At 42.7% G+C, this 27688-nt stretch overlaps 1 protein-coding gene across 2 annotated transcripts in view; it reads left to right on the top strand.

Annotated features, from left to right (window-relative positions):
• Positions 1–13410, top strand: part of lbhd2 (LBH domain containing 2) — a 16943-nt gene extending 3533 nt beyond the window's left edge. For both annotated transcript variants that reach the window (XM_011490690.3, XM_004082692.4), the window contains exons 2-4: positions 6165–6246; positions 7955–8129; positions 12490–13410. In XM_011490690.3, the coding sequence (XP_011488992.1) occupies positions 6166–6246; positions 7955–8129; positions 12490–12551 (318 nt within the window). In that variant the 5' untranslated portion in view covers position 6165 and the 3' untranslated portion in view covers positions 12552–13410. The remainder of the gene's footprint in view (positions 1–6164; positions 6247–7954; positions 8130–12489) is intronic.
• Positions 13411–27688: the final 14278 nt, after the last annotated feature.

Raw genomic sequence — 27688 nt, 5'->3', positions numbered from 1 at the left:
CCATCCATCCATCCATCCATGCATCCATCCACCCATTCATCCATCCATCCATCCATCCATCCAATCATCCATCCATCCATCCATCCATCCATCCATCCATCCATCCATCCATCCATCCATCCATCCATCCATCCATCCATCCATCCATCCATCCATCCATCCATCCATCCATCCAATCATCCATCCATCCATCCATCCATCCATCCATCCATCCATCCATCCATCCATCCATCCATCCATGCATCCATCCACCCATTCATCCAGTCCTGCGTTATTTGCATTTGGAAAGAATTATGTTCACCGGTAATAGAATAGAATAGAATAGAATAGAATAGAATAGAATAAAATAGAATACTGGTTACCAGGTGCAGATGATCTGAAGGCTCAGAGGGACCTTTCCCTTCTGTCCATCATTGTACAGTTATTGATATTTTCCTGATGATAAAGCAGGAATCACCTGTCACCTGAAATGACCTGTCTTCATATAAACATTACTACTAAACTTTTAACAATACTCCTCTTCAGATGTCAGATCTTTGTTTGTTTTTTAGCTCTCCCCCGTCCTCCTCTTTGTCTTTTAGCTCTTCTCAACCTCAAAGTTTGCATCTTTGTGTGACAACAGCATTCAGGCGAACGTGTGTCCTTTAGGAAATGTTGAAGCTGAAAGTGTCTGGGTGGTTGTTTTCAGGTCAGACAGGTAAACTGATGGTGGTTTGGCTGATTTTCCATTTTGTATTCAAACATATATTATCCATGACAAAGCAATATATGGAACAAATCACCAAGGCAGCCTTTTTTCTGAGCTGCGTTTTAGTTAGAAACCAGCAGACGCTAATTTCAAGATGGAATTTTCCAGAGTCTCATTCTTTCTGTTCAGTTGTTTTGTAATTTTTCAAAGGAAAAGAAAGCAGAAGTGGTTTTAGATTACCTAATAATCAGTCAAAAAAAATAACAAAAAGAAAATGTTTTCAAGGCATAGATGCATTATACGTGTGTTCAAAGTAGGAGGACCTTGTTTCACAGCTCCTCCCCGCCTCACTGAGAAATAGATTTTAGTGAAACTTTTGAAAACTTTCTGAAGGATTAGTCGCCAACAACAGCCTGTAGTTACATTTTGGACACCCAAAGCGTGAACAGACGTGCGCGCTCTTCCTGCCTCCAGCAAAGCAGAAGTGAGGCTACTCACTCTAGACGGGCGACTCAGACCTTAAAGCAGACGGCGCATGTCTGCAGTCATGCCTGGCATCAACATTCAAATTCTTGCATTTGCCAGGTTGTGCATCAGCGCAGAGTGGATGCACTCTGCAGAAACCTGATCAGAACTCCAACCACGTCCACAGGCCCTCCATTTGCTTCCCACAGAGCAGCAGACCCCCGCGGACCGCTGCGACTCGCTCCAGAAGCACAATGCCAGCCTGTGGTGTGGAGAAAGGCTGCGTTGTCTCTGCTGATGCTGACAGCCAGGTGCAGGTTTTACAGGTGACGTCTTTCAACAGAACACAAAGCAACCCTCTGCAAAACAAAATTCACTTCCTAGACAATCATAGGCAGAAAATCTCACTTGGTCGTCCCCATGGAAACAGCAACTGCCTGTCTGATTGTAGGAAAGGAGAATTTCTGATAACTTGAGAAGTCGCCTTTCACCACTGAGCACGCTATTGTTGTGGCCAGTCCTGCAAAGGGGATGGTGTGTCATGCCTACTTTTCAAAAGCATGCACACTTTCCTGAGATCCTCATGAGACGTTTGGGTCACTCGTTACAAAAAAAAAAAACCCCAGACAGCACGAAGACTCTGCTGTGACCCGTCTGTGACCAGCAGGGATGGCTCTGCTTTATCACACGCCTTCTGTATGTTTACTTTTTACATTGAAGTGAGACACGAATCCCTGTTTTCCTTCTTTCACACGACACACACCTGTAAAGCTGCTGAGCGGACTGTGGGTGTCAGCCGCTGCATTGACACGGTCACTCAAACACAGAGGCCATCCTGGCATCATCATGAGGAGAGGAGGAGGATCAGAGGAGTTTTTGGTTGTTCATTCAGAATTATCAGGCATTTTGTGGTGCAGAGGTAGAGCGGTCAACCTCTGATCAGAAGATCATTGGTTCGGTTCCCGCCTTGCCTGCACATGTGTCAAAGTGCCCCTGAGCAAGACACCCACATTGCTCCTGGTGGTTGTAGGTTGGCGTCATTCTTTGGCAGTGGAGCCCCCATCAGTGTGTGAATGAGTGACAGTGAAGGCCTTTAGGTCTTCAAGGAAGACAGAAAAACGCTTTATAAGGGAACACCATTTACATTAGATTCCAATCGTCTTCTGATCTGTTCCCACAGTGTCCCCAGCTGTCTTTTAACCCTTGTGCTATCTTAGATGACCCCCCCCTTACATTGATGTGTTCTCCCTACCATGACAAAGGTGGATAAAGGTGGAAAGATTTCATGTAATCCATGGACACCAGTGAAGATTACAAATGTAGATGACCCAAATAGATGACCCAACTCCCAACGTTAAAGTGCCTAGGATAGCACAAGGGTTACAGAGGACATAGGTTCTGCAGAGTGGCAGGAGCTCATTAGAAATTCAGCTCTGACTGGTGGGAAGGACTTTTGGCGCAGAGTAAGCCCGCACCCACTTCCCCTTGTCCATTTGCTTACAAGCTCTCCTGCTAGCTTAAAGCCCTCACAACCCCAACCAAACATTAGCAGTGCAACAAAAATGCGGAGTAACAACAGAGCTTCACCGCCGTGCAGCAAAGTATGTTCACCTGATGGTTGCAGAGAAGGCTGCTTTTTTTCCTTTTTGACCGCAGCTCAGGTGTGAACTTGAAACATAAGGTTATATCTCATTTACCTGATTGCTGTGGTTGCTCCCCGCTCCTGCACCAGGCCCTGACCTGCCGAAAACATGGAGAACAGACAGGAAGCAGCTCACCTGAGGAACAGAAAAGTCTGCAGAACTGTCAGAACTGTTACTGTCCGTCTGTTACCTGAGGAAAAACGAAGAAAGACTGGCAAAGTTAAAAGAAATTATAAAAAATACGGAAAGGCAAATATTTATTTTACAATTTTCTTCACCTGAATCTTTAAAAAGCCAACTTTTTTCCGTTTTCATTCAAAATCTTGTCGAGTGGATGGATTTTAAAAGCATCTGCTGGTGTTTTGGTGCAGTCCTTGACGGCTCATGGACGCAGACAGCATGTTTCAGATCCTTCCAAAGACCTGCAGCAGGGCGTAGGTCTGATGAACTCTTTCAAATTGTTCGTTTTGTTCTTACGTGTTGAGGAGTGCAGTGGAATTGGATATTACAAACCCTCAGGTTTGGTTCTCTTGGTTTTTTCACAGTTAGAGTTCTGGTTGTGTTTTGTTGTTTTTCCTTTTTCTCACATTTACTTTGTCCTGCTTACGTTCTGGTTCCAAAGCCTCCATTCTTCTGCATTGGCGTCTTTTACAACAGTTTTCTGTCCAGAAACGGGTCCTAAAGATGAAGCAGCTGCATGAGGACATGTACAATCTCTTCATGTTTAACGTTTTCCACCACATAAATAAGATTTTTAATCTTTTTTGACAATACTTTTTTAAATAGATATTGTGTAAAAATACAATGAAAGTTTTTTAATGTGATGGCAGCATCAGAACAGTCAGGTACAGATCCATGGTACAGATCAGCTGCTTCGGTTCTTCTTCTGCCTCCTTCCTGCGTTTTCGGCAGCTGCTGATGCCCTACAACAAAATGTTTTCCCGAATCTGAAATCACTGAAGCCGCAGCTACAAGCCTGTCAGCATCGCCTCGATTTATCTAGTGTTTTTAGATCTGCATTGCACAATGTAGAGCTTTTTCCTGAGGAGTTAGAGTTTAAAGTGGCTGAGCGTGGCGTACAGAGAAGACGTCTTTAAAAAATGAATCATTTGGACTGCAGTTTGAGCGGCTCTCAAACCTGCATGAATCACTCGGCTTCACAGATGTGGTGTTTACCCACGCAAAGTCCACCCTCTGCAAGAGATGATTGTTTCATGACTGGAAAGTCCTGATGAAGATTGGGGTCGACTATTGACCACACAAAACCCCACGCTGTTGAAATATGTCACTGTTTTTTTGATCGTTTTTTTAGGTACTCCTGTTATCCAAGAGACAATAGGAAACACGTTCTAAACGTTCACGTTAAAAAAAAAACACAGTTCTGCATCAGAACCTGATGAAAATATTCTGGGTTTCTCGTACTTTTTGGATTGACTCATGGAACGACTGCTTTACGTGCCTTGAGCTCCAAATGCATTTTGTTTGGTCCAGTTCTGGATTCCAGCTGGGTCACTGAACTCTTGATTCTTGTCATTCTCAGCCATTCTGACAGGGTTGGTGCTGAGTTTGGGACTCATGGCTTCAAGCTTTGAGTTTTATCTCCTGAAAATAACTCCTCACCCTTCTGCCTTCTGTGGTTTGAGTGCATGTTTTTATCATGTTATTTCATTGTTTGAATCACCATAAGAATGACTGAAGGTGCAGTCTGCAGCTTTGATTCTAAACATCATCAACGTCTATAATTAACCCACGCTCTGCCTCTCTGTCCAGATTAAACCTTCCGTTTTCACCTTTTGTCTTGTCGTTTTCTTGTTGTTTTTGAGTTCTCCTTTGTTTTAATGTGTCCTGGACACGGCTGCAATATACCAGCTCTGTTAAAGTGCCAGCTTTGGAATTTTGTGTTTCTGCTGTTAACTAAATTTCAGAACTTTGGAAAAATGTCAGTCTGACAAAAAGCACAGCGCCCCCAACTGGTGGGCTGTGGGAGGGTCCTCAAATGCTGTCAGCAACCAGCAAACCATCTCACGGTTCGTAACGAGACGTCAAAGATGATCCAGAATAACCTTTTCTAGGTTTTATCTTTCTTACATTACCTCCATTTGGGCGGTAATGAATGTAAGCAAGAGATCTGGAGCGTCCACTGTGCCACAGCACGCCGCTATAGAGGGGAATGGATGTGGCTCACCCGTGGATGGCATGTAGTCCTGGCCTAAACCAGGCAGCATAGAGACTAAAGAAAAGACAGAAAAGAAAGACTAAATCTGGAAAACTGAAGCTCGCTTTGTGCTGAGAAGGTCCTCAGTCAAACCACTGTGATGGACAACACAGCAAACGTGTTCAAGATCTACGGCAATAATGGACTAAGTTATGACCGGTTACTTATGAAAACAAAGATCTAACCTTCTGGATGTGGAAACTCCAGCATCACCTGTATCCGTGGAGTTTTGGGTCACTAATTTGCTGTGATTCCAGATGAACTTCTAGTTATTTCCAGATGTAGGGACAATTTAGTGCCACAATCTCAACGAGTGTCCCAGGCTTCAGTGTTTTTGGCTGATCTTTTGAGCCACAGCCGTCGTCATTCGCTCATATTATGGTTTCATCTGTGAAGGATTTCTGCTCCTGTGTGCTCCAGCGCTGCAGCAGGATGTTACTGCAGGATCTTGACCGTCCTGATACACTTCTTTGCCTTCCTACGGCTCCCTTTAGGGGGCTTCACAATGAATCATCCACCTCCATCTAACCCTCTCCACTCTATCCTCCTCACTCATATCAGCCACCCTCAGGTCCTCCTTCTCTCCATCCATGAACCTCCTCTTTGGTCTTCCTCTTTTTACTGGTAGCTCTAGACTCAGCATCCTATCACCAACATCATCGCTGTTTCTTCTGTCAAACGGTCTCCATCTGCTTCCCTGCATTGATCTCCAGAACATCTACCATAATCTGTTCTTCTGAAGTATTCATTCCTGATCCATCCCGATCGCTCCCAAAAAGAGCCTCAACATCATCTGATTACCTCCTCTAGTCACAAGTGTCCTTACGGGTGGATACAGGCTCCGTGGAGGGGAAAATGGGCAGACCTGTATGTGGTCTGCAGGAAATTTTTAGACCGTAGACCGCTCGGTGAGCCTGTGGAGCCAAAATGTTAATGCATTTTTTTGTGCAGACATACTGCATAGTTAACACTTAATCTACATGTAAGGTAAGTAAGGGTGAAGTAGGTGAGATGCACCACAGATTTTTTTATTTTTTCAACCCCCTGAACCCTACGCACTGCACCAGCGGGCTGTTAATAATGACAAATGAAGCTGGATCTGAGTCATGTCTTAGTTTGTTTCTTACTGGTGATCCTCAATGTCTCTTTCCAGGATGACTGAAGTGATAACCTCAGTGGAGCCGGGGACGGAGGACTTTGGTGGTGGTGGAGGAGCAGGAGGAGAGCAGGACTCAGTATCCTACATGATATGTATTTGATGTAAATGCAGACATTCACAGAAGCAAAAGCCTGAGCTTCACTGGGGGAGAAGACCCTCTCGCCTGTGTGTGAATCTGTCACCAACATTTCTACAGTCTGGTTGGATGGAAATGCCACTTTGTTGTCTGCTTCAGTGACAACAAAGTTAAATCTAATCTCCTCTATTGATTTATTCTCACTGAGAGTCTAGGAAAAAGTTTACTTGTTCATTATTAGACCAAACTGCAGAAAAGAGAATGCCAAAAAGTCACAATTCCCCACAATTAAGGAAATCAAGAGAGGCTGATTGATGTTCATTAATGTATCATCTGCACATATAGATTATTCATTTATTTATTGGAGATTTCAAGAAAGTGTATTAACTTCTACATCCACTTCATTCTGTCATAGGTCTTTGAGATCTGGAGAATGACAGTGGAGGAAAGCAGTGTTGCAGTTACAGATTAAGTGGTACCACCTAAAAAGCTGAGTTTGGTCTGTGATGTTCAGAGAAACACTTCAACTATGAGAGACAGAATGGAAAATAAAAATCCAGGTGTGCAGGAAAAAAGTATTTAGTCCATAACAGACGTTCACTTCAAGACTTTGTAATGTTACCCTGGTTGTCAATGACAGAGGTCAAAGGCTTCCTGTAGGTCTACAGAAGGTTGGATGTGACCACATGACCTTCTCCCCGTCCTCCTCTGGATCCTCTGGATGGTCTCCGGAGAACTTTAGACGGGTTTGGACCTGTTATGTCTTAAGCAGGAGGACCTTTGGGGCTCTGCATGATTTGAATCCATGACATTGTCATCTGTTACTATAGTAACCTTCACTGTGGTCCCAGCTCTCTTCAGGTCATTGACCAGTTCCTCTGTGTAGCTCTGGACGGTTTCCTCACCGTTCTAGAGATCATGTGGGTGGAGGTAGATTGTCAGTAATCTTGGTGTGAGGAACTGGTGGTGGAGGACCCAAAATGCAGGAGACCAGGCTTGGGGACAGAAAATAAAACATTTAGGAAAAAAACTGAAACATGACAAAACCATGGGGAGCAACAAAAAGGTGGCAAAGGAGAAGAGAGCAGATGGCCTGACAAGGATGAACAGAAACCAAGACACTTAACTGAACTGAAGACAGCTGTGGATCATGAACCTGAAACTGGTGTGATTGACAAAAAGGAAACCAAAAACATGAACAAGAACAACAAAACCAAACTAAACCACAGAATCCTTCCACTTGGTTTTCTTCCGTTTTCTAAGAATGGCTCCAACAGTGGATCTATTCTCTCCAAGCTGCTGCCTATTGTAGATCGGTTCATTCCAGTCTGGTTCAGGTCTACCATCTTGTCCCTGGTGTCCTTCGACAGCTCTTTGGGCTTGGTGGAGAGTTTGCAGTCTGACTGTTTAGGGATGTGGACAGGTGTCTTATATACTGACAACTTATTCAAACAGGCAACCACTGGAGGACAGAAGAGCTTCTTAAATTGGAAGACAGGAACAGAAATGCTGTTTGTATGAAATAAATCCTTATTTTCTGCACCATTTGATGCATACATTCATTAAGAATCAAGCAATGTGATTTTCACCTTGTATGAACATTACAGCCAACTTAATACTTAAAACACTTCATAATAATTGCACAGCAGAGCTGTGTGTGAAGGATGGTTGACCTCCCATCGGTAAACCTTACATAAGTTTCAAACAGATCTTCCCAGATGTCCATGAGAGGAACCCAAAACTGTCCAAGAGGCTTCCTTCCATCGTGGTGGAGCCCACAGATGCAGCTGAGGTGGAGAGTGGAGAGCTCCGCTGGCCTCCAGAGGACGGAAGCTCTGCAGACGCCCAAACCGAGAGGCGGAGCTCAGACAAACACACTGCAGGTGAAGAGGAAACCCAAGCTCAGCCTGTTCCAATTCAAACTGTAGATTCAGGTCCAGTGGTTACGAGCGAGCCATGTATAGTGAGAAAGTATGGAGAGACTGTGAAGCAGCAGCTTTCTCATCTGCAGCTCCACAGTCTGTTTGAAGAGCAGATGGGAGACGGTCACAATGGTCATGTCTGCGAGAGATGAACACACGTATCTGCTTCTCTGTGTCTTTTCTGCACATGAGATCTCAAAGTTTTTCTTTTTCATGAAGACGCCAAAGAGTCAAAGACCAAATGAAAGAACTTAACCTCAGATATGAGTCTATAGTGATGCTCAGATGTCATATTTTTCATTCCTTCAGAATGCACATCATTTGTTACCTTCACTTTCTCCTTCATTTCCTAAGACTGCTGTCTTTTCATCAGGGAGGATGTTTGGCTGCAGCTTAGCAGCTCTCAGCAGCAGCTGAGAGTCTTCTGGTGGTTTGGCATCGGAGCTTCCTAAAGTCAAGTGTCATCTGCGTAAAGATTCTGCCTGAGCAGGACCTTTACCAGAGGGAGCATTAACAGGCTGAACAGCAGAAGTCCAGGAATTGAACCATGAGGAACTCCATGATTTCAGATTTAGAATCAGAATTGGAGACAACCTCTTCCTTCTCTTTTACAGCCTATCAGGAAGGATTTGACGGTCCATGACATGAAAAGGGTGGCTTCAGAACAAGCAGCACGAAAGCTGCTGTTTCCCTGAGTGGGTGTTGATACGGGTGTCGCTTAGCCCTTCAACAGGTGGTGTCTCACAGCTGTGTAGTCCTATGAGGCCCATTGGACGTTTTTCTACAAGGCTGTTTGTGTTTCAAAAGTTGGAAGTTTTCAAAATTCTAGTTTCGTAAAAGGGAAATCACAATTTGTCTCGTAACACTGAGATAATTTTCCAGCATGGAGGAAAGCAGGTTGATCTTAGCTTTTTGACCAGAGTGTTCCTGTTGGACTTGATTGCATGCAGATGAGCAATCTGGTACTAAATGAGTTGGGGGGGGGGGGGGTGTTAAAGAACACACAGGAATAGCTGATGTTACTGTCTATGCTAGTTATCACATTTAGTAAATAAACATTTTTAGACTTTTTAAACTCTTAGCAGTATAAGATAGGATAAGGCGGGATTTTATTCATCCGGGTAAATTGGAAATTGAGTTGTTACAGCAGCCAAACAATAAATATAACAGTTAGAAAAAACAAACGGCACGAGTAAGGATAAAAATAGAGGTAAAAATTCAAAAATGGTAGTAAAAGTACAAGTCATAAATAAATAAGTGAATACAGCAGCAGTGTCAGCAGTCCTATACCGTTTTATTGTCAAGTCTAACTGCTGTTGGGACAAAGCACCTCCTGAAGCGTTCCTTTTTGCTCTGGGGGTGCAGCGGTCTGCGGCTGAACGAACTCCTCATGGTCCTCACCGTCTCATACAGAGGGTGAGGCAGTGGCGCCACCAGGGGGTGGCCAGGGGTGGCCATGGCCACCCCTGGCCACCCCTCTCCGACACCTGGCCACCCCAGTGGCCACCCCAGTAGCCACTATAAGCTGTGGTAGCATCAGTTGTGCGTTTCATCCCAAATGCACAGCCAGCAAGCGGCAAGTCGCTCTGATCACCTTAACCGGCCTTCACCCCCTCCCCTCCCTGCTGCCTTTGAGTGCGCAGACATCTACAGAGGAGCCGCTGGACGCAGAATGAATAAGACGCGTGCTTCACTTCCGCGTTCGAACCCTCAGATCCTCTGGGCCGGTCAGACAAAAGAACCAGTCTCAGTCACTAAAGATGAACTTTCTTTATTACTTTTTCCTTAAGTCCAAAACGGCGACTGACCGCGCGTGTACGCGCTCCACACCCTCACACGCGCTCTCCCCCCTCTCTTCCTGCATCGCGCGAGCACCGGTTTCAGCACGCACACACACGCGTGCGCGCGAGAGCGCACGCACGCACACACAATCACACATCCCGAAATGCTACGTTTCTTTTCCTGTTAAATATTTTCCGTGGGTCTTTAACAATCTGTTTATTGTACTTTAGATCTGGATAGATAGATAGATAGATAGATAGATAGATAGATAGATAGATAGATAGATAGATAGATAGATAGATAGATAGATAGATAGATAGATAGATAGATAGATAGATAGATAGATAGATAGATAGATAGATAGATAGATAGATAGATAGATAGATAGATAGATAGATAGATAGATAGATAGATAGATAGATGATAGATAGATGACTTTATTAATCCCACAATGGGGAAATATCATTTATCTATGGCAGCAACACGACATTCAGAAATAATCTGTATAATATAACATCAATAAAGGACATCACAAATGACATTTATATTAAATAATTAAAAATATCACAGAAAATTATTATGAAAAATTATTATCAAAAATTAGATGCTTATTAAATAAAGAAATATATATTAAATATTAAATAAACACAGCTGCAAAGGTGTAAAAAACATGCGGTCTGCAAAACATGTAAACCCAGTGTGCAAATACTTGGTGCAAATACGCCACATCATCAGCAGCGGTGGTAGATGTGTCATTACTTCTTATTTATAAGTAAAAAAAGGATGTCCCTGTCACAAGCCACTCATTTTCATGGCACTATTTAAGCACTGGTTGTTGTGTTACCGCAACATTTTGATGTGTTTTTGTTTCCACAGAGTTACCTATAGTCATTAGTTGATGCTTGTGTCTGTCCATTTTCAGAGAATGAAGACAAATTCAACATATATTCTTATTTTAAGAATAAAAGTGCAGCAGAAGGAGTGAAAGAGATGGTAGGGGAGCAACAGAGGAGTAGTGAGGAGGAGGAGGAAGATGAGACAGAGCAGCATGAATGACAGAAGAGAACAAGGAAGACAAAGATGAGACGGCATCAGAGGAGGGACAGTCAGCATCATTGGTCAGAGAAGCAAGGCAGAACTCAGTATAAGCATTGGCTCCACCTGTTCCTGGACCAACTGGTGAAGTTAGAATTATGTTACCCTAATAATAAAAATGTTTCATGATTATTAGTCTGAATAGAAATGTCAACAGATATAATTAATAATTAGAAGGATATTTTTATTATTATTTCAGAACAACAGATTTCATTTTTTGTTTATTATAGATATCTCTCAGTCAAGAGCCGAACACCCCAAGCAGACACACCAAAGCATTAAATATAAACAAAAAAATATATATATATATCAGTAGTAGTATCTACTAATGGTATCTACTAGTATCTATTAGTTATTATACTAGTAGTATCTACTATAAGTTCATGTTCTACAAAATATCAGTAGGCATTTATCTTTCTGTTGGTTTTCTAAAGGTTGTTTTACTACGTTTGGTAGAATGAATTTTAAAAATATAGCTCATGGTTTTTGTGTGCCACCCCAAGATTTAATGTGGCCCCCCACTGGCCACCCCCATGAAAAATTTCTGGAGGCGCCACTGGGGTGAGGGGGGTTGTTCCCGATGCTGGACAGCTTGGTCAGCATCCTCCTCTCACCTACAGAGTCCAGGGGGTTCAATCGATGAAAAGACATAATGTGTGGCCTTTGTCAAGTGTAGGATAACACTGTGTTGTCATACATTTGCTTTAAAGTACAGGAGAAAGAAGTTTGATTCTGGAACAAAACATTAAAGACCTATATCTCATGGATAAAACCGGATGAGCTTTAACTGTTTCCACAGCAGTGGAGATGGTCATTCTACAGTCCACTGACATTTTGATCTGATTTGCATATTTTCCTCCTGAACGTTTGTAAAGGTTACTCTTCTTTAATGTTCGCCGCGCTTTAGTGGGATTTTAACTGAAGGATTAACACCACGGTGTTAGTCAGTTATCATGGTTTCATCCATCACATCTATGGCAACACGTCTGTTCTATGAAACTGCAAAATATGAGTCAAACAGCTCAGCATAACTGTGAGGTTTTTACTCTTCAAGGTTCACAGGGTCAAGGGTCACTCCATCCATAGTGCAGCTGCCGATTTTATCAGCATTAAAGCATTTCAGTTTGTTACACACAGCTGGTCTTAGTTTATTTCTGGTCACTCCCGTTGTTAGAGACTTTACTGGTTGTTCATAAAAAACATAAAGAGCTTCTCATTTGATCTGTTTAGATTAAACCACATGGATGCAGCACGTTATGTAACAGCAGGACCTCTGCTGATGTCATTGGTATGCTCTTGCATGGCTTTAAGACTGAATTAGTGATTGATTTGAATAATCTGCGTTCGCAGATCTGTTTAGAAAAATGCTCTGAAGAGTTTCAGTGTTTCAGTGCAAACCTATGATTTTGGCTTTTTGAAATCTCCAGCTGTGTGTTTCTTTCAGATGTGGAGAAGACAGACATTGGTGGGGATGAAGAAGGGGTGGAGATGCAGGACTCCAACTAAACAAGAGAAGCTCCTGTGAAACGCAGTTACTGCGAGTGTGTCCAGGCTTGGACGGAGGATAAGAAGCCAGCAGAGGAGCACACGCGAGGAGGAGGAGGAAGAGGAGGGTGGAGAACCCCAGCACATGGGCTTGGAGCCTGAGAAGTTTCATCACATTCTACAGTAATTCCCCAAAAAGCGATGTATCCTCAGACAAACGATGAACTGTAATATTCCTCACATAAAAACTAGTGCAGTCTGAAACAGAAATACTTTAAGCAGCCGGGGGTTCCGCCTTCATCATGCTTCCAGCTTTAAAATGAAAGAAAACAACAACTAAGACGTTTTCTGTCTCCGGCTCCAAGCCCCTGTTTGTCCAGACTCCCATCATCCGATCTGGACAGATGTTTCTAAATACCGTATTTGAGTATTTAGCTCATGTGTGCCAACGACTACAAATGGTAGCTCCTGTATTTTGTGGACAGTTATTATTCTAGTTTTAGATGTACAGAACATCACTGTTAGGTGCTTACTGCTGTAGTTGAGTGATCTAGTCTCACTTTGTTCTTTGTAATCATACACACAAGTGTTGGAAGAAGAACAAACCTGTTTCTTAACTTAATATTATGACATTGTTTGATATGAACATATCTTGTTCCTTGGAAGACTAGTCCTCATGCAGTAGGGAATTATTTAAGGAAATGTTACTGTGTTGTTTTCCCAACAGCAATATGTTCACCAGGGTTTCAAGTCACCCAATTTTCTTACAGAAGTAAAAAGAAAGTATATTTTAGATGTCAGTTGGTCTTCACAGACATATTTTTTAAAATTCTGGAAACCTGAATTATTGCAAAACCAATAAATCTTTTGAAATTCTCGATCATTGCGTCTTTCAGTCATTCTCCACATCCCATTATGGCTGGATGGGAATCTAAACCCCTCCCTCTTTGAAATCATTGCACACAATGGGTTACATAGACTAGAGTCGCTACGCTAGCTTGTTACGCAGGCAAAGTTGGACACCATATTGGATAGGTCGAGATGCTCAGTGCTGTGCTACAACTGCACAAACAGCTGGAAAGACAAGGATGTGACTTTCCAGAAGTAAGATCTTACTGTCAGCTTTTTTGTTTTTAGGAGGATGACCCGTTGAATTAGAGCACATTACTAAGCGGAGGAAAATGGCGTATACTTGTATAGCGCTTCTCACCTTCGTCAAAGGCCCAAAGCGCTTTACGGTCAGTGCCATTCACACATTCACACACTGGTGGCGGCTCCGCTACCGAACACTGGCGCCACTGGCGTGGATTCCCTATAGGCCCCTCGGACCAGTGCGACTGTCGACCGGGTTGCACTGTTCTCAGTCCGCTCAGACCGTCCAGTTTGGAAACATGGAGCGAGGAGAATAACATTTTGTGTAAATCTTAGTCTGTGTGTAGAGTTGAATAAATTTACAACCTTGTATCAGGAATTGATTGTGTTTTCTATATTATGTATAAAAAAGTCTGAACTGTCGTTCATCTGTTGCATCTTGTACAAAAACATGAATCCTACGGCCTGGGTCTTATTTTTACTATGATACAAGTTGGAAATGGACTGGAAATTCTTCTCTTCTTCAAAAAATCCCTTCAAGTTTGCATTTGGCCCCCTAAAATAACCAAAAGGTCACATGGAGAGGGACTTTCTTTTTTTTTTGCTTAGTGCCCTGCTCCAACACACGTGAATGTTTCCATGTTAGAGATCTCACTTCTCCTCTCCATAAACACTTCCTCTCTCAGTGGCGGGCAGCAGCACAGCTCTTCATCACAGCCCAGCAGATCACACGGAAAGCATGTGAGCGTATTCAGCCCCTCTGATAATGTCAGTCCAAAGGTAAAGGCAGCGAAGGATAAGACCGTTAAAGCTGGGGGGTCCATCATGTAGGACGTCAGGGCAGTCAGTCATTAAGCTGAAAAGCTGCAAACATTTTAATTAAAGCCTGCCTCACACCCACTTTTCAGAGGGGGCAGAAACTCTAATGTGGGATGTTGACAAACGCAGACAGCAAGCTGTGGCGAGTTTTCTGATTCTATCCGTGGTCGCAACCTTTTTAAGACACGAGAAGCTCACATTTTTCCACATGAAATATCAATAAACTGGAAGAATTCTTTGATTAATCCATGAATATAATAAGACATGAATGTGAATTATGATGTGACTGTGTGGACATTACAGCTAACATCCTTTGATTTGTTGTACAAGCGTTTCCAGTGGTCTTTGATTAGGATTTTAGCCAAAATCAAAACATCTGTCTCTTTTTCTAGGTCATAGTTTCTGTAGAGCGGCATGAGTTCATTAAAAATTACCCATAACACCCCCAACCTAACCTAACCAGGGTGCAACAAAAATGGCAGCAATATCAGAGCTATCCAGTTGTCCAGTTCTGATCCAGATTCCAGCTCAGATCAGGAAAACAAAGACCTTCATGGATCTGTTTGTCTGACAGTGGATGCATCAGAATGGAGCAGAGCAGGAAGCTGTAGCACCTCCGTAACAACTGGAGGCTTTTTCCTATAGCGTTTTTTCGTCTGCTCCTGATTCACAAGGATTTAAAAAAAAACACTCAGGAAGGCAAATTTGAGCTGAATGTTTTACAAATGTTTCCGACCACCGGAAAAATGCTACCAGAACACGTTAAAAGCAGCACTTTCATTGGAGTGGGTCTTTTAACTAGTTTTAAGTGTCACAATCTAAATGATCTTTGTTTTGGACTGACTCTGTGCTGCAGTCTCCTGCTCTGTTCCGCCTTGCTTCTATTTTGCACATTTCTTTCTGGAAGATGGCTTCGGTTTAGGGTTCGGACGTCACAGATCACTCGACGGGCTGCTGAAGCGTTCCAGCTGCATTTCCACAGAAGAGTCTTCCTTCAGTGACTGTGATACTTTGCTGTGTTTCACAGAGGACTGCTTTCTGAACTAATCTCAGCAAGAGGCTGAATTTACCCACAATGCCTTTGCTTCCCCAGAGCACAGTCGCCGGTGCATGGAGAGGAAAAGAGACCACGGGAGAGATGGAGGAGAGGAGAAGAGCGTGCACAAACAGAAACTTCCAAAGGAAAAAGGCAATATTGGAATAAAGGGGTAAACAGAAAGAGAAAATCAATGTCAACTTTAGTTGACATCACTGCTTCCATGTCAGCCCTTCACTAATCTAAAGCTCCAACACTGCAGAACACGTGACAGCTTATTGCACATGAGCAGAAAAAAAAATCAGATTTTGTTGCCTTTTGTTTTAACAGCATCTCCTTCCTGTAACAGCGACTACAGACATTTCTGCTAAAGTAATCCATTCTGCATCTGCTTCTCCCAGTTTTTCTGCCAGAAACCCCTGCATAGCATCCATGGCAAAGGTGCAAAATGGATTTCTCATAGTATTTTTCCCATCAGATGCAATTCGATCGATAGATAAATTGCAACTTGTTGTTGTGCAGGTTGTAGAGTTGTTTTAACACTTGCAAATCTTCACTAAATCAGTGACAAAACAAAAACAAGCTGCGGGTGAACTTTGTGACATCAATGAGACTTTTGTGTCACGAAGTTCCTCTTTGGACAGACTGGCTGTTATAGTTTTGCCACTCTGAGGAGGAGGACATCTGTGTTTACTGATACGAAACAGATATTTTAGTGCATAACTTCCGGTTTTCTATATTTCCACTCAGCTTAGGATGTGGTTCTTTGTAATGCTAATGTCCTGCAGTGTGGAGAGACAGAAGCAGCAGCTTTGTGTTTTTGAATGTCAGTGCTGCAGAAGCAGCCAGTTTCACCTGCAGATTGAGCTGGTTGATTCTTGTGGGTCCATCCCAACCCAGCTGACTGAAGCGAGGTTCTGATTCCACTGGAGATCCAGTTGGACAGAGAGAAGGCAGAGGCTGCCACAGTTTGAAGCGATGCAAGGGTTTTTGTCAATACAAACCGGTTTTTGTCAACACCTGCTGGTTCACAACAGCTCATTTACGTCCTTTACAATAGACATTTAGGTTACCTGTATCTTTCTTAAGTATTTGCAGATACTCTGTGGAGGACATCCTGGGCTTTCCAGTGATGTGTCATGAGATAGGTTAGCATGCTCCTCTACCAAGATGGCTGCCAAAGCAGCACCTTCATTTTATGGAAAGATGAAACTTAACTCAAATATTCTGTACCTATTGCTTTTTTTACCATGATAGTTATATATATTCTTGGTCATAAACATGTTAGGAACAGTATTTTTTTTAAATCTCAAAACAGTTTCATGTTTCCTGTTTTGAAACAGCAGGCATTTAACCCTTGTGCTATCTTAGATGACCCCACCCTTACATTGACGTGTTCTTCCTACCATGAAAAAGGTGGATAAAGGTGGAAAGATTTCATGTAATCCATGGACACCAGTGAGATTGCCAAATCATTGAAGAAAAAAGGTTCAGAGCAATTTTAAAGTGCCTAGGATAGCACAAGGGTTACTGGCTGCACATTGTTTTAGGAGAAAAAAGGGAAGCAGAGAGGATTCTATACCAGATAACAGAGGGAGATTCAGATTTGGAGCATTCAGATGATGAAAAGGATGAGGATGATAAGATTCCTTCTGTGATAGGTGAAGATGATGATGAAGATGATTCAGGATAATCTGATGAGTCAAAGAAGGAGCAAAGTATCATGCTCATTGGGCCAGGAATAACTTGTATGTTTTATCTAGTTTCAAGCTCATTTTTTACATTTTGTTACCATGTTAGAGTATTGTTGTATTTTTACCATGTGTAACTGCTGTGGGCACTGTGGCAATGCTCCTACGGCTGGGCTGCTCCTGGTATGAAGAGATTCCCAAATACTTCCTCGCCGCAGGGCCAAGCCTTAATTTTTCTTTTGGTACTTTTATCAGTATTCATTGGATCTGGGGTCATGGGTCGTAGGCCTTAACGGAGGGGAGAGGAAAGGGTGAAGGGTGGGTTGGGATTTTATTGTAATTGTGTGGGTTTTTTTTCTCTAAACGTTAAAGCGCTTTGAGTTGCGCGGTGTATGAGAAGTTTTTATAAATAAAGTTTGATTTGATTTGTAAATGTAAAAAATTAACTTGAATTTTTTTTTTTTAAACATCCATCATAACAGATTCACACATGTGCTACCTGGGCGTTCTGGCTGTTAGGTTGACCCCAAAGTTTATACTGGAGTACAATCTAGTACTTTTCACAGTACATTGATGACAACGTTTTTGAGGATCTGGCAGGTTTTACCGAACAGAGACAGCTGCAAACAACAGGAGTGTCACTAAAAAAGACACTGCCCAAGAAATCAAGATTGTCTTTGGCGTATCAGTACACGTGGCTTGCCTTGGTTTTCCCAGAGTCAAAATGTTTTGGGCTAAAAAGACTAAAGTTTCAGTTCTTGGCAGGAAAATGACAAGGGATGGGTTTTACAAGCTGAGGAGCACACTCAAGATTGTAAATGACCTGGATTTGGCTGAGGAGGCAAAGGAGTCAGATATTCGTTGGAAAGTCAGACCATTGCTTGACCGTGTGAGGTAAGGTTGTCTCAGCCTTCCAGGAAGTGCATTGATGAGCAAATCTTCCTGTTCAAAGGCCGCTGCCCAGAAATGAGTATGTGCCAGGAAGGCCAAACCCTACCTGCCAAAGGGTTTTTGTGCTTGCCTCACCAAACGGCTTGGTCCTGGATTTTTATGTCTATCAGGGCAAGTACACATTCAGTGGCCAAAAAGAAACAAACAGTGAAACAACAAGAATAGTCAGGATTCAGGCGAGATTCAGGGCAGGGGGCAGGCAAACTGAGTCAGAGACAAAACAGATCAGCTATAACCCTCCGTAATAGAGGGCAGAGTAGCACAAACAATGCTTCACACTGAGTGAGGCTCAGCGCAGTGCTCAAGTGTACTGTGAGTGATTGCAAATGTACGGTGGCCCAGAAGGGTCACAACACAACACATTAACTTTATACACAACACACTAACTTTACACACAACACAATAACTTTACACACAACACACTAACTTTACACACAACAGATTAACTTTACACACAACACATTAACTTTACACACAACACATTAACTTAACACACAACACATTAACTCACAACACAACACAATAACTCACAACACAACACAATAACTCACAACACAACACATTAACTCACAACACAACACAATAACTCACAGCACAACAAATTAACTCACAACACAACACATTAACTCATGGCCCAGAAGGGTCACAACACAACACATTAACTTACCTCACAACACATTAACTCACAACGGAAGTAAAGCAGCAATTGAAGTGCTTTTATTCTGAAATTTCTACTGGGCTGAGCAGCTAACTACCTAACAGAAAGTAATGTCACAGTGAGCTGTGGAGGGAGCTGCACGCGCGCTCCTCTCCTCTCCTTTTTTCCGCTCCGTCCTCTCACACAGGCACGTGCAGTCCCCAACACACACGCACACACAGGACGGAGCGGAAAAAAGGAGAGGAGAGGAGCGCGCGTGCAGCGACAGAGGGGGGTGTCAGAGCGGAGGGAGGAGTGTGTGTTCATATTGTGTGTGTTTAGAGGAAGGAGAACCGTAGTAAAGACAAAGTTTCTGGCAACACTGCTGCTAGCTTCTCTTGTAGCAATAACATGCTCCCTCCACAGCTCACTGTGACATTACTTTCTGTTAGGTAGTTAGCTGCTCAGCCCAGTAGAAATTTCAGAATAAAAGCACTTCAATTGCTGCTTTACTTCCGTTGTGAGTTAATGTGTTGTGAGGTAAGTTAATGTGTTGTGTTGTGACCCTTCTGGGCCATGAGTTAATGTGTTGTGTTGTGAGTTAATGGGTTGTGTTGTGAGTTATTGTGTTGTGTTGTGAGTTAATGTGTTGTGTTGTGAGTTAATGTGTTGTGTTGTGAGCTATTGTGTTGTGTTGTGAGTTAATGTGTTGTGTGTTAAGTTAATGTGTTGTGTGTTAAGTTAATGTGTTGTGTGTAAAGTTAATGTGTTGTGTGTAAAGTTAGTGTGTTGTGTGTAAAGTTAGTGTGTTGTGTATAAAGTTAATGTGTTGTGTGTAAAGTTAATGTGTTGTGTGTAAAGTTAGTGTGTTGTGTATAAAGTTAATGTGTTGTGTTGTGACCCTTCTGGGCCACCGTACAAATGAGAGTCAGGTGTGAGGCATCCACAAACTGTGCGCTGGGGTTGCTGGGAGATGAAGTGCCTCCAGAACTCTGCTCCTTTTTTTCTCATTTTCTAAATTCAGTACTATTTTAACAAAAATATTGTGCTGTTGTCCTCCCTCTTATATTTTTGAAATAATTAACATGTAAGGTGTTCTTTTAGTCACAAATAGAAAATCCCACAAAATCAGAAATTGTAAGACACTTTTTCACTGGGTTCTCAGGAGGTTAAATCTCTCTGTTCAAATCAACAGAGTTTATTTACTAACTTTAAACAGGGTAATAACAGCCCTGTTTAAAGCAATAACAGCAATAACAAAGAAGCAAAAGTTCGAAAAAATGAAACAGATCTTTAGGGAAGTTAGAACCAAAATCTGCCAGAGCTGCTTCTGAATCTCACATCCACCTGAAAATAACCAGTTTCATGTTCAACTTCCTGGAATGTCTTCAGGAAATATGATCTTTGTCACAAAAAACAACAACAAGCAACAAAAAACATTTCATTTATTTTGGTGGGATTGGAGGAGTCTTGCATGCTTCTGTGTTTCTGCAACCATTTTCCAGACGACTGCTTACACTTTTAATATGTTATCTTAATATGCCACGTTGACACTGGCCATGTGTCTTCAGGAACGGGCTAAATGCGGTTTCATGAACACGCCTCCAGGTTTTTTCTTTTACAGCTCTATTCTATAAATTACACACTTGGTGTCGTAGAATTCCAGCAAAACAAAAACCACAATTATTCATGTCTTGTCTGTAATCATGTTTTCAACGGTTAGCTCTTCAGTGTTTTGAAAAGGACGCGATCCACACGTCACTTCCTAATCCGAGTCCCTGATTGGTTCTCAAGCAGTCAAAAGTTCAGCATACATTTACTGATGCCCGGTTTGTACGTTGAGCCTGGGCTTTAAAGCTTGTGTAGCGATGCATGGACGCCAGAGTTTTGAACGCGGGAGCCCAAAATGTGGGTTGAGGTGCTTTCAAATAGAGTTTGCATTGGAAGTGACTGCTTAAAGTTGCAGCGGCTGGTGTGAACCTAGCTTATCTGTAAACGCCCGTGAACCCGAATTTCTGGGTTTCGCGTTTAGAACTCTTGGCTTTGGTCGATCGGATCTATGTGCAAACCAGGCATCACTGAACGCACGCGGAAAGTTCAACCAGCTCAACAATCAGGGACTCAGATTTGGCAGTGATGTGTGGATTTTCAAACTGCGGAAGTGCCAACCAGTTGAAAATTGGACATTGAAAATAATAATTGTGCTTTTTCTGGCAATTTTTTAAACTCTATAACACCAAGTCTTTCATATATCGGAATAGAGCTCTGACAGAAAAAGCCTAGAGCAGGATTCACGAGATTTGGACTGTTTTGACAATTTGCACTAGTTCTCTTCCAACTGTAGGTGGTGGACATGCCCACAAACAGTAGAAAAAGGAAAGCAGAAGAATCCCCTCCCTGCCGCTACCTGCTATGAACACCACGGGTTGAATGTGCATTTAGGAAACAGCGGATGGAACATTTTTGAACACACCTGTGACAGACTGCTGACATGTTCAGGGTGTACAAACAGTAGCCGGGACAGGCTCCACCCTTTTCAAAGCACGTGACCCCGACAGGGATTTGGCGGGATAACAATGGATGGAGAGATTCAAGCTTTCAGTACACACGTCTTCTTTAGTTTGTACTGCAAAGGTTTAGCTTTACGTTGCACGTAAAACTTTTGTTTTTGGGAAAAATTTGAATTTGTGTTTTACTTCTTGGCTGTGGGTCTGTTGGAAACGTGAGATAATGTCACGTCTTGTAGTGTGAAGACACAAGTCCCTCCAAACATGCCAGACAGCAGAAACTTTTAAAAACTAAGCAAAAGCAAATCCATTCAAACAAATTGGACGTTGGAATAAAACGCTGCAGAATGTGATGTCCTGGTTTTTAATTTCCCGATAGTCTGTCAGGATGAAAGGCAGACGGGGTCTTGGAGGATGTAGAATCTGATTTGATATGTCTATAATTTTAAAATATCTTCTGAAGGTGAGCACATCACATTAAATGTGGATCATTCACATTAAAGGGTTTGCAAGAATATTAGAAAATGATAAACAGTTGAAAATGAGATTCAAAAATCAGAATTTCCCCTCTTTGACTGTCAGAAGTGTCTTTTTTCTGTCTTGCTTTGTTTCCCTGACTGTTTCTGCCTTTTCTCTTCCACTCAGATGAGCTCCCACACAGTCTGATGGCCTGTTGAAGCTGATACTCTGTGAAAGGTCAGGCTGGTGTCTTGATCTGGAGAGCGAGATGGATGACAGGATCTCCATCTTGTGTCTTTCGTGGCCCGTTCACTCTGTGGGTCTGACCTTTTAGATGACAACCTTGTGAGGAGCACTTCAGCAGAGCAGCCCGGGTCAGTCCTGGGAAAATGAAGTGCAGTAGAGAAGGAAAGAATGCTACATCAATTATCTCTCAAATGTCACAAGCTGCTTCTCAAGGGACTCACGACTCGAAGTTTCCTCTCTTCTGGAGGGCAGCTTCAACCCACAACGCACCTGGTTTTCCTCGCGGTTCTCAAAGAGCCGCGATCAGGTAAACTCTGTCGTAGATCGGGTCAAACTAGACCCGGGAACTAGACCTGGAAAAATGGGAAAATGACATTTCGCACCCAAACAGATGCCAAGGTTAAGGTCAACATCTCATGTAATCAAACAAAACTGATCCACATGAAGTTATGTGAGCCTTTTTTAGGAGGTAACCTGGAACTGTCCCACAACAGCACATTTAAAACAACTCCATCATTTGAACTAAGTAGCAGCTGTGGTCCAATGATCTGTCCTCAGGATTCAACCATAGACACAAACATTCCTGATGTTACCCACTGGATCCAAAGATAAAGTCAGGAGGGGGCGGAGCATCCTCCCACCAACAATATTCCACCCACATACCAGTCAATAATATATCATCATATATTTCTGCCGTAAAGTTGGACTTGGGGACGTGTCTGAAGAGTTCTCCTTTGCGCTTGTTCAGATTTAATCTGTGTCTGGTTTAAGGCCCGCCTCCTCGTCAGTGACGGTCATGGAGCCACCTGTCCTGTTGCACCCGTTAGCTCCCGTTAACCTCCGTGAACACTTGACTGACAGCAGACACAGTCAATGCTTTGACTGCAAAGAAAGTAGGGCTGCACGTTATGAGGAAAACTCACAAATTGCGATATTAGTGATCAATATTGCGATGACAATATAACCCGCGATACATGAACAAATAACAAAACAACCAAAACATCATTTCTACTTTACAGCAACAGTTTCAAAATTACACTCCAAATGACCCTCGTCTACATGGGAGGCGAACATCTAACATAAAAGAGCTCCATCCGATTGGTCAAATGCATAAATGAGCGACCTTGGTTGCCTTTCAGGCAGACAACTCTAGCAGTGTTTTACTCGGTTACTCCCCTAGGGCATCCGTCTCCCCTTCTTTTTCGGCGATTTCGGAGGCGTTGCGGCTCCCCTGTCATTTGGCGCAGCAGAATCTCAGACATGTGTCTGCGGGGGGAGCGTCCTGAGGTGTGCGGGTTGTCGGTGGCGCTCGCTTGGGAGATGTTGGGCCCCCCTGGACGCTGTTATCACCAGTATGTTGAGCGGCATGCTGGCTTTTCCTCTGCGTTTCTGTGTTGCCAAATGAAAAGAATGTGAAAATAAATATTTTACTGCATGAGTTGTCTGACTGAAATGAGCGACCTTGGTCGCTTTTCAGGCAGATTACTCTAGCAGTGTTTTACTCGGTTACTCCCCTAGGGCGGTTAAGTTAATGAACTCACCTGTTCAGCGTCCTATTTAAGTCTAGGTGTGCAGTTGTTCATTCTCTTCCTTTACTGCAAGCGCTGCTTTCGTAGCCCCACCCTCCTCCCCGGCTTCCACCTGTGAGCTCCGTGAGGGTTTGTTATTACCCAAAAGTTTAATGGAAATCTTGTCTCATGGAATTGTACGGAGCCTTATGCCAAACAAAAAGTATATGAATGCCAAACGAAAAGAATGTGAAAATAAATATTTTACTGTATGAGTTGTCTGAGTAAAAGCGATTTATTTGATCCGTTTAATACTTCAAGCAGCCATAAGATTGTTTTTGCACATCAAAAGTCACCATTTATCACAATTTGCACAGCTTGATATCGGGAAAACAATACATTTGCGATGTATTGTGCCGGCCTAGGAGGAAGTGCTGTCTGTGGTTTTTCTCTGTCCTTACAACAGTCTCTGGATTCTCACCCAGTTCGCTCGTGAATATGTATACATAACTGATGTTATAGTGACCCCTTTTAAATTCCCACACCATTCAAATTGCATTTCTGAGTATTTCATTATTAAAATTGATGAAAAAATGCTGCTGGATAAAGCTTGTAGCTGTGAGATAGATGCTGAAATCAGTGGCCCACGGTCTCCCTGCTCCGCTCCATTCTGATCATACTCTATCTGACAGATAGATCCATGAACGTCTTTGCTTTCCTGGTCTGAGCTGGAATCTGGATCCAAACTGGACTAATGGATAGATCTGATATTGCTGCTGTTTTTGTTGCACCGTTAATGTTGGGGTGTGAGGGGCTGTAAGCTAGTGGGAGAGAGTGTGAGTGTGTTTACAGATGAATGACTTGATCATAAACAACAAAAAGCTGCAGAGTCAAATATTAGCAGCAATATTTTTGGTTATTTAGCTTGTTTTAGGAAAAAAAACAGGTTTGTCATGGGGGGCTGTTCATAGACTGTTCTCAAAGGTGTAGCGATGTCCTGAGAAGAAGCCTTTTTACAAAAGAATAGCCGTTAAAATGCTTGTTCAATGCTTTCAGCCAGCAGGTTGAACATGTCTTATATCAGCAAAGCACAAGGACATGATGGACGACAAGTCTGGCGAGAATCCGTTCAGAAATAGCGCCAAATCCGGATTTTATTTTGGTTGGGCGTTTCTGTTTATGGGCAAATTCATTTACTTGTTAGCTAAATATTTAGTTAGAAGTTTAAAATTTAGCTCCAAACTAAATGTTTCTTCCAAACACAACATTTAGTTAAAAAAATGAAACATATATTAGATCAAAACATATATTAGATTAGAAAATGAAATATTTAATTTGAGCCTAAATGTTTAGGCTTGGATAAATAAATATTTAGGTGGGATCTAAATATTTAATTTGCAAACTAAATGTTTCGTTTTATAAAATGAAACATTTAGTCTTTAAATTACATATATAATTATAAAACACAATATTAAACGTTAAATGAAACATTTAGTCTTTAAATTACATATATAATTATAAAACACAATATTAAACGTTAAATGAAACATTTCATGAGTATATGTAACATTTATAAATACATAAATGAAAAGGATAAAATATGCATTTGAAAAACAAAACCTATTTTTTTCTAAATAACAAAAAATATTGCACTTAATTTTTGACTGCAGCTTAAGAAAAGGCTCTCCATGAAGTCTGTGTGATCCATGCAGTTGTTCTAGACGTTTTTCTTTATTTTAGTTTCTATTGTCATCTCTGCGCTTGTTTATTTTTCATTTCTTTACCCTGTTACAGGCCTTTTTTCTAAACTTTCCCCCCGTTTTTTTTTAAATATTCTAGTCTCTTCATTTCCTTCATCTGATTTATTTTTCCTTCCCTTGTTTTTAAAGTCCATCCTTCAGCTCTTCTGTTTTGTTGCCAGTCTTTGACTCCTTTCAACTTTCTTCCAATAATGTTTTGATTTCAGTCCGTTCAGCTTTTTTGCTTGAAGAGAACTTTTACAGGTAAAAGGTTGAAATCCTGGCGTGTTTTCTCCGTGAACGGCCACAGGCAGCAGGTGAGCTCAGCTGCAGGTCCTCCTGCGTCTCCCCTGTTTCATTATGTAAAATCCATTCATGTTCACTGTGCTACAAACAGCCAGCAGACGCTGTAGCGGCCACTTGTGAATCCCTGGTTTTAAAAGCAGCTTTTAACACAGCCATTAGAGCCGCAGAGTGCTGCGAGGGAGTTGGGTTTTGATGATGTCAAAGTGCGCCGCGCCAGGACTTTCATCTCCCCCTCCTGCTGGCTTCAAACGCTTCATGCAGGTGGGTGGGTGACATGTGGAGGTAACCTCCAACCTCCCTGCTCCCTGCTCAGCCCCATTCTGGCCTCTCACAGCCTCCAACCTGAGCTGCACAGTTTGTTTTTACAGTCTGACAGCAGACAATTGAAGGTGCCGTCAGAACAGATTACCTGCAGCTGTGAGCCTCAACAAGGCCGTGAATGGTGAAAAGTAGAGCGAAAATACAAGGAATAACTTTGAAAATGTCTGAAATGACATCCAACAGAAACAACCACATGAAAAGCGTATAGTTTTTGAAAGACAAAATCATTTTAATGTGAAAAGACGAAGCAAAGAGCTTTCTCTGATGGTTTAACATAGCGTAAATGGTAAATGGCGTATACTTTTATAGCGCCTTTCTACCTACAAGGCCCAAAGCGCTTTACAGTCACAGACCCATTCACCCAGTCACACACACATTCATACACTGGTTGCGGTTCCGCTGCCAAACATTGGCGCCAACCTCCCACCAGAGGCAAGGTGGGGTTCAGTGTCTTCCCCAAGGACACTTCAACTCATGGGCGTGCAAGGCGGGAATCGAACCTGCAATATTATGATCATGGGTCGACCGCCCTACAGCTGCACCACGGCAGCTTGAAGGCAGAACGGAGAACTACTTTGAACCTTTCACTTATATCATGCAAAATCAACTTTTAGAGCTTTTAAGTGGCGGTTTCTCACATTGTGGCGGTTTCTCACATTGTGACATCACAAAGGGAGGACCCGCCCCTTCCAGGAAGAGTCTGTGCTGCCAGCTCCGCCCCCAGGCAAACAGACACGCCCACTTTCTCCTATGAACATCCATCTTTGCAAAAGTTCAGATGTTTGTTTTTGTGGGTGAAACGCAGACACGCTGCTGAGGCCGACTTAGAATGACATCATGAAAGGGGCGGCACCCAAAAGGAGAGAAAGGCGGGGTCTCTGATATCGAGTCATCTTATGCTGCATTCTTTGTGGCTGCGTGTGGTGCGTTTTGCAAGAACTCGCTCTATACGCAGTTTTATGAGCGCGCATTCAGCCAGTGGTGCACCCACCGGACCAGCGGCAGACACGCAGGCAGCGGCTTTTACTGTTCACTAGCACTCATCAGCCACCTACAATAGGTAGAGCCTCAGAGTGAAAAGTCAAAGCAGTTCAAATCCTACAAATACAGGCTTTTTGTTTTCCCGGCTCTGTTGCTCTGTTCCTGTTGTTGTCATATTAATCTGATCTCTTCGTCATCATGTTTACAATGGTTGATACTTCCGTAGTTTGAAGCGGACGCCACCCACACCTCACTACCAAATCTTTGTCCCTGATTGGTCACAGTGCCGCGTTGCCATGATTCACCACCAAAATGTTCAACTGGCTGGACATTCAGCGCCAGATCAATGAACACCCGATTTGTACGTATATCCAGCGACCGGACTTAAAAATGTACAAATGTATTAAAAATTAATTAAACTAAAAAGGTAGCAATGTGCTATCCAGACACATTCATCTTCTAATCTGTTTTTTGGCATGTGAAGGCAGGGGGACGTTCTGGACACACACCCATGCACATTTAGGGACAATATACATTAACCAATGAACCTATGAAGCATGTTTTGGGATGGTGGGAGGAAGCTGGGGTCCCTGGGGAAAGCCTATGCAAGACCGGGGAGAACATTGGTGTTCTGGTCCAGGTCCCCCAGCTGGGACTTGAACTGGGGAACTTCATGCTGCCCCCACTGTTCCAGACATGGAAGCATGTTTGAAATTTGACCGTCCTTTAAAAAACTTCTATATTTAAAAAAACAAAGCCGTTAAAAAGAAGTGAGGCTGAACAGCTCATCAGATGAAGAGGAACTCTTCCTGAAACTCCAAACTGATGAAACGAAAGCGCAATGAGATGCAGTGTGTTTGAGTGA

This window comes from Oryzias latipes, chromosome 22, assembly GCF_002234675.1.
Source record: "Oryzias latipes chromosome 22, ASM223467v1".
Lineage (NCBI taxonomy): Eukaryota > Metazoa > Chordata > Actinopteri > Beloniformes > Adrianichthyidae > Oryzias > Oryzias latipes.
This window is presented reverse-complemented; position numbering and strand designations above follow the sequence as displayed.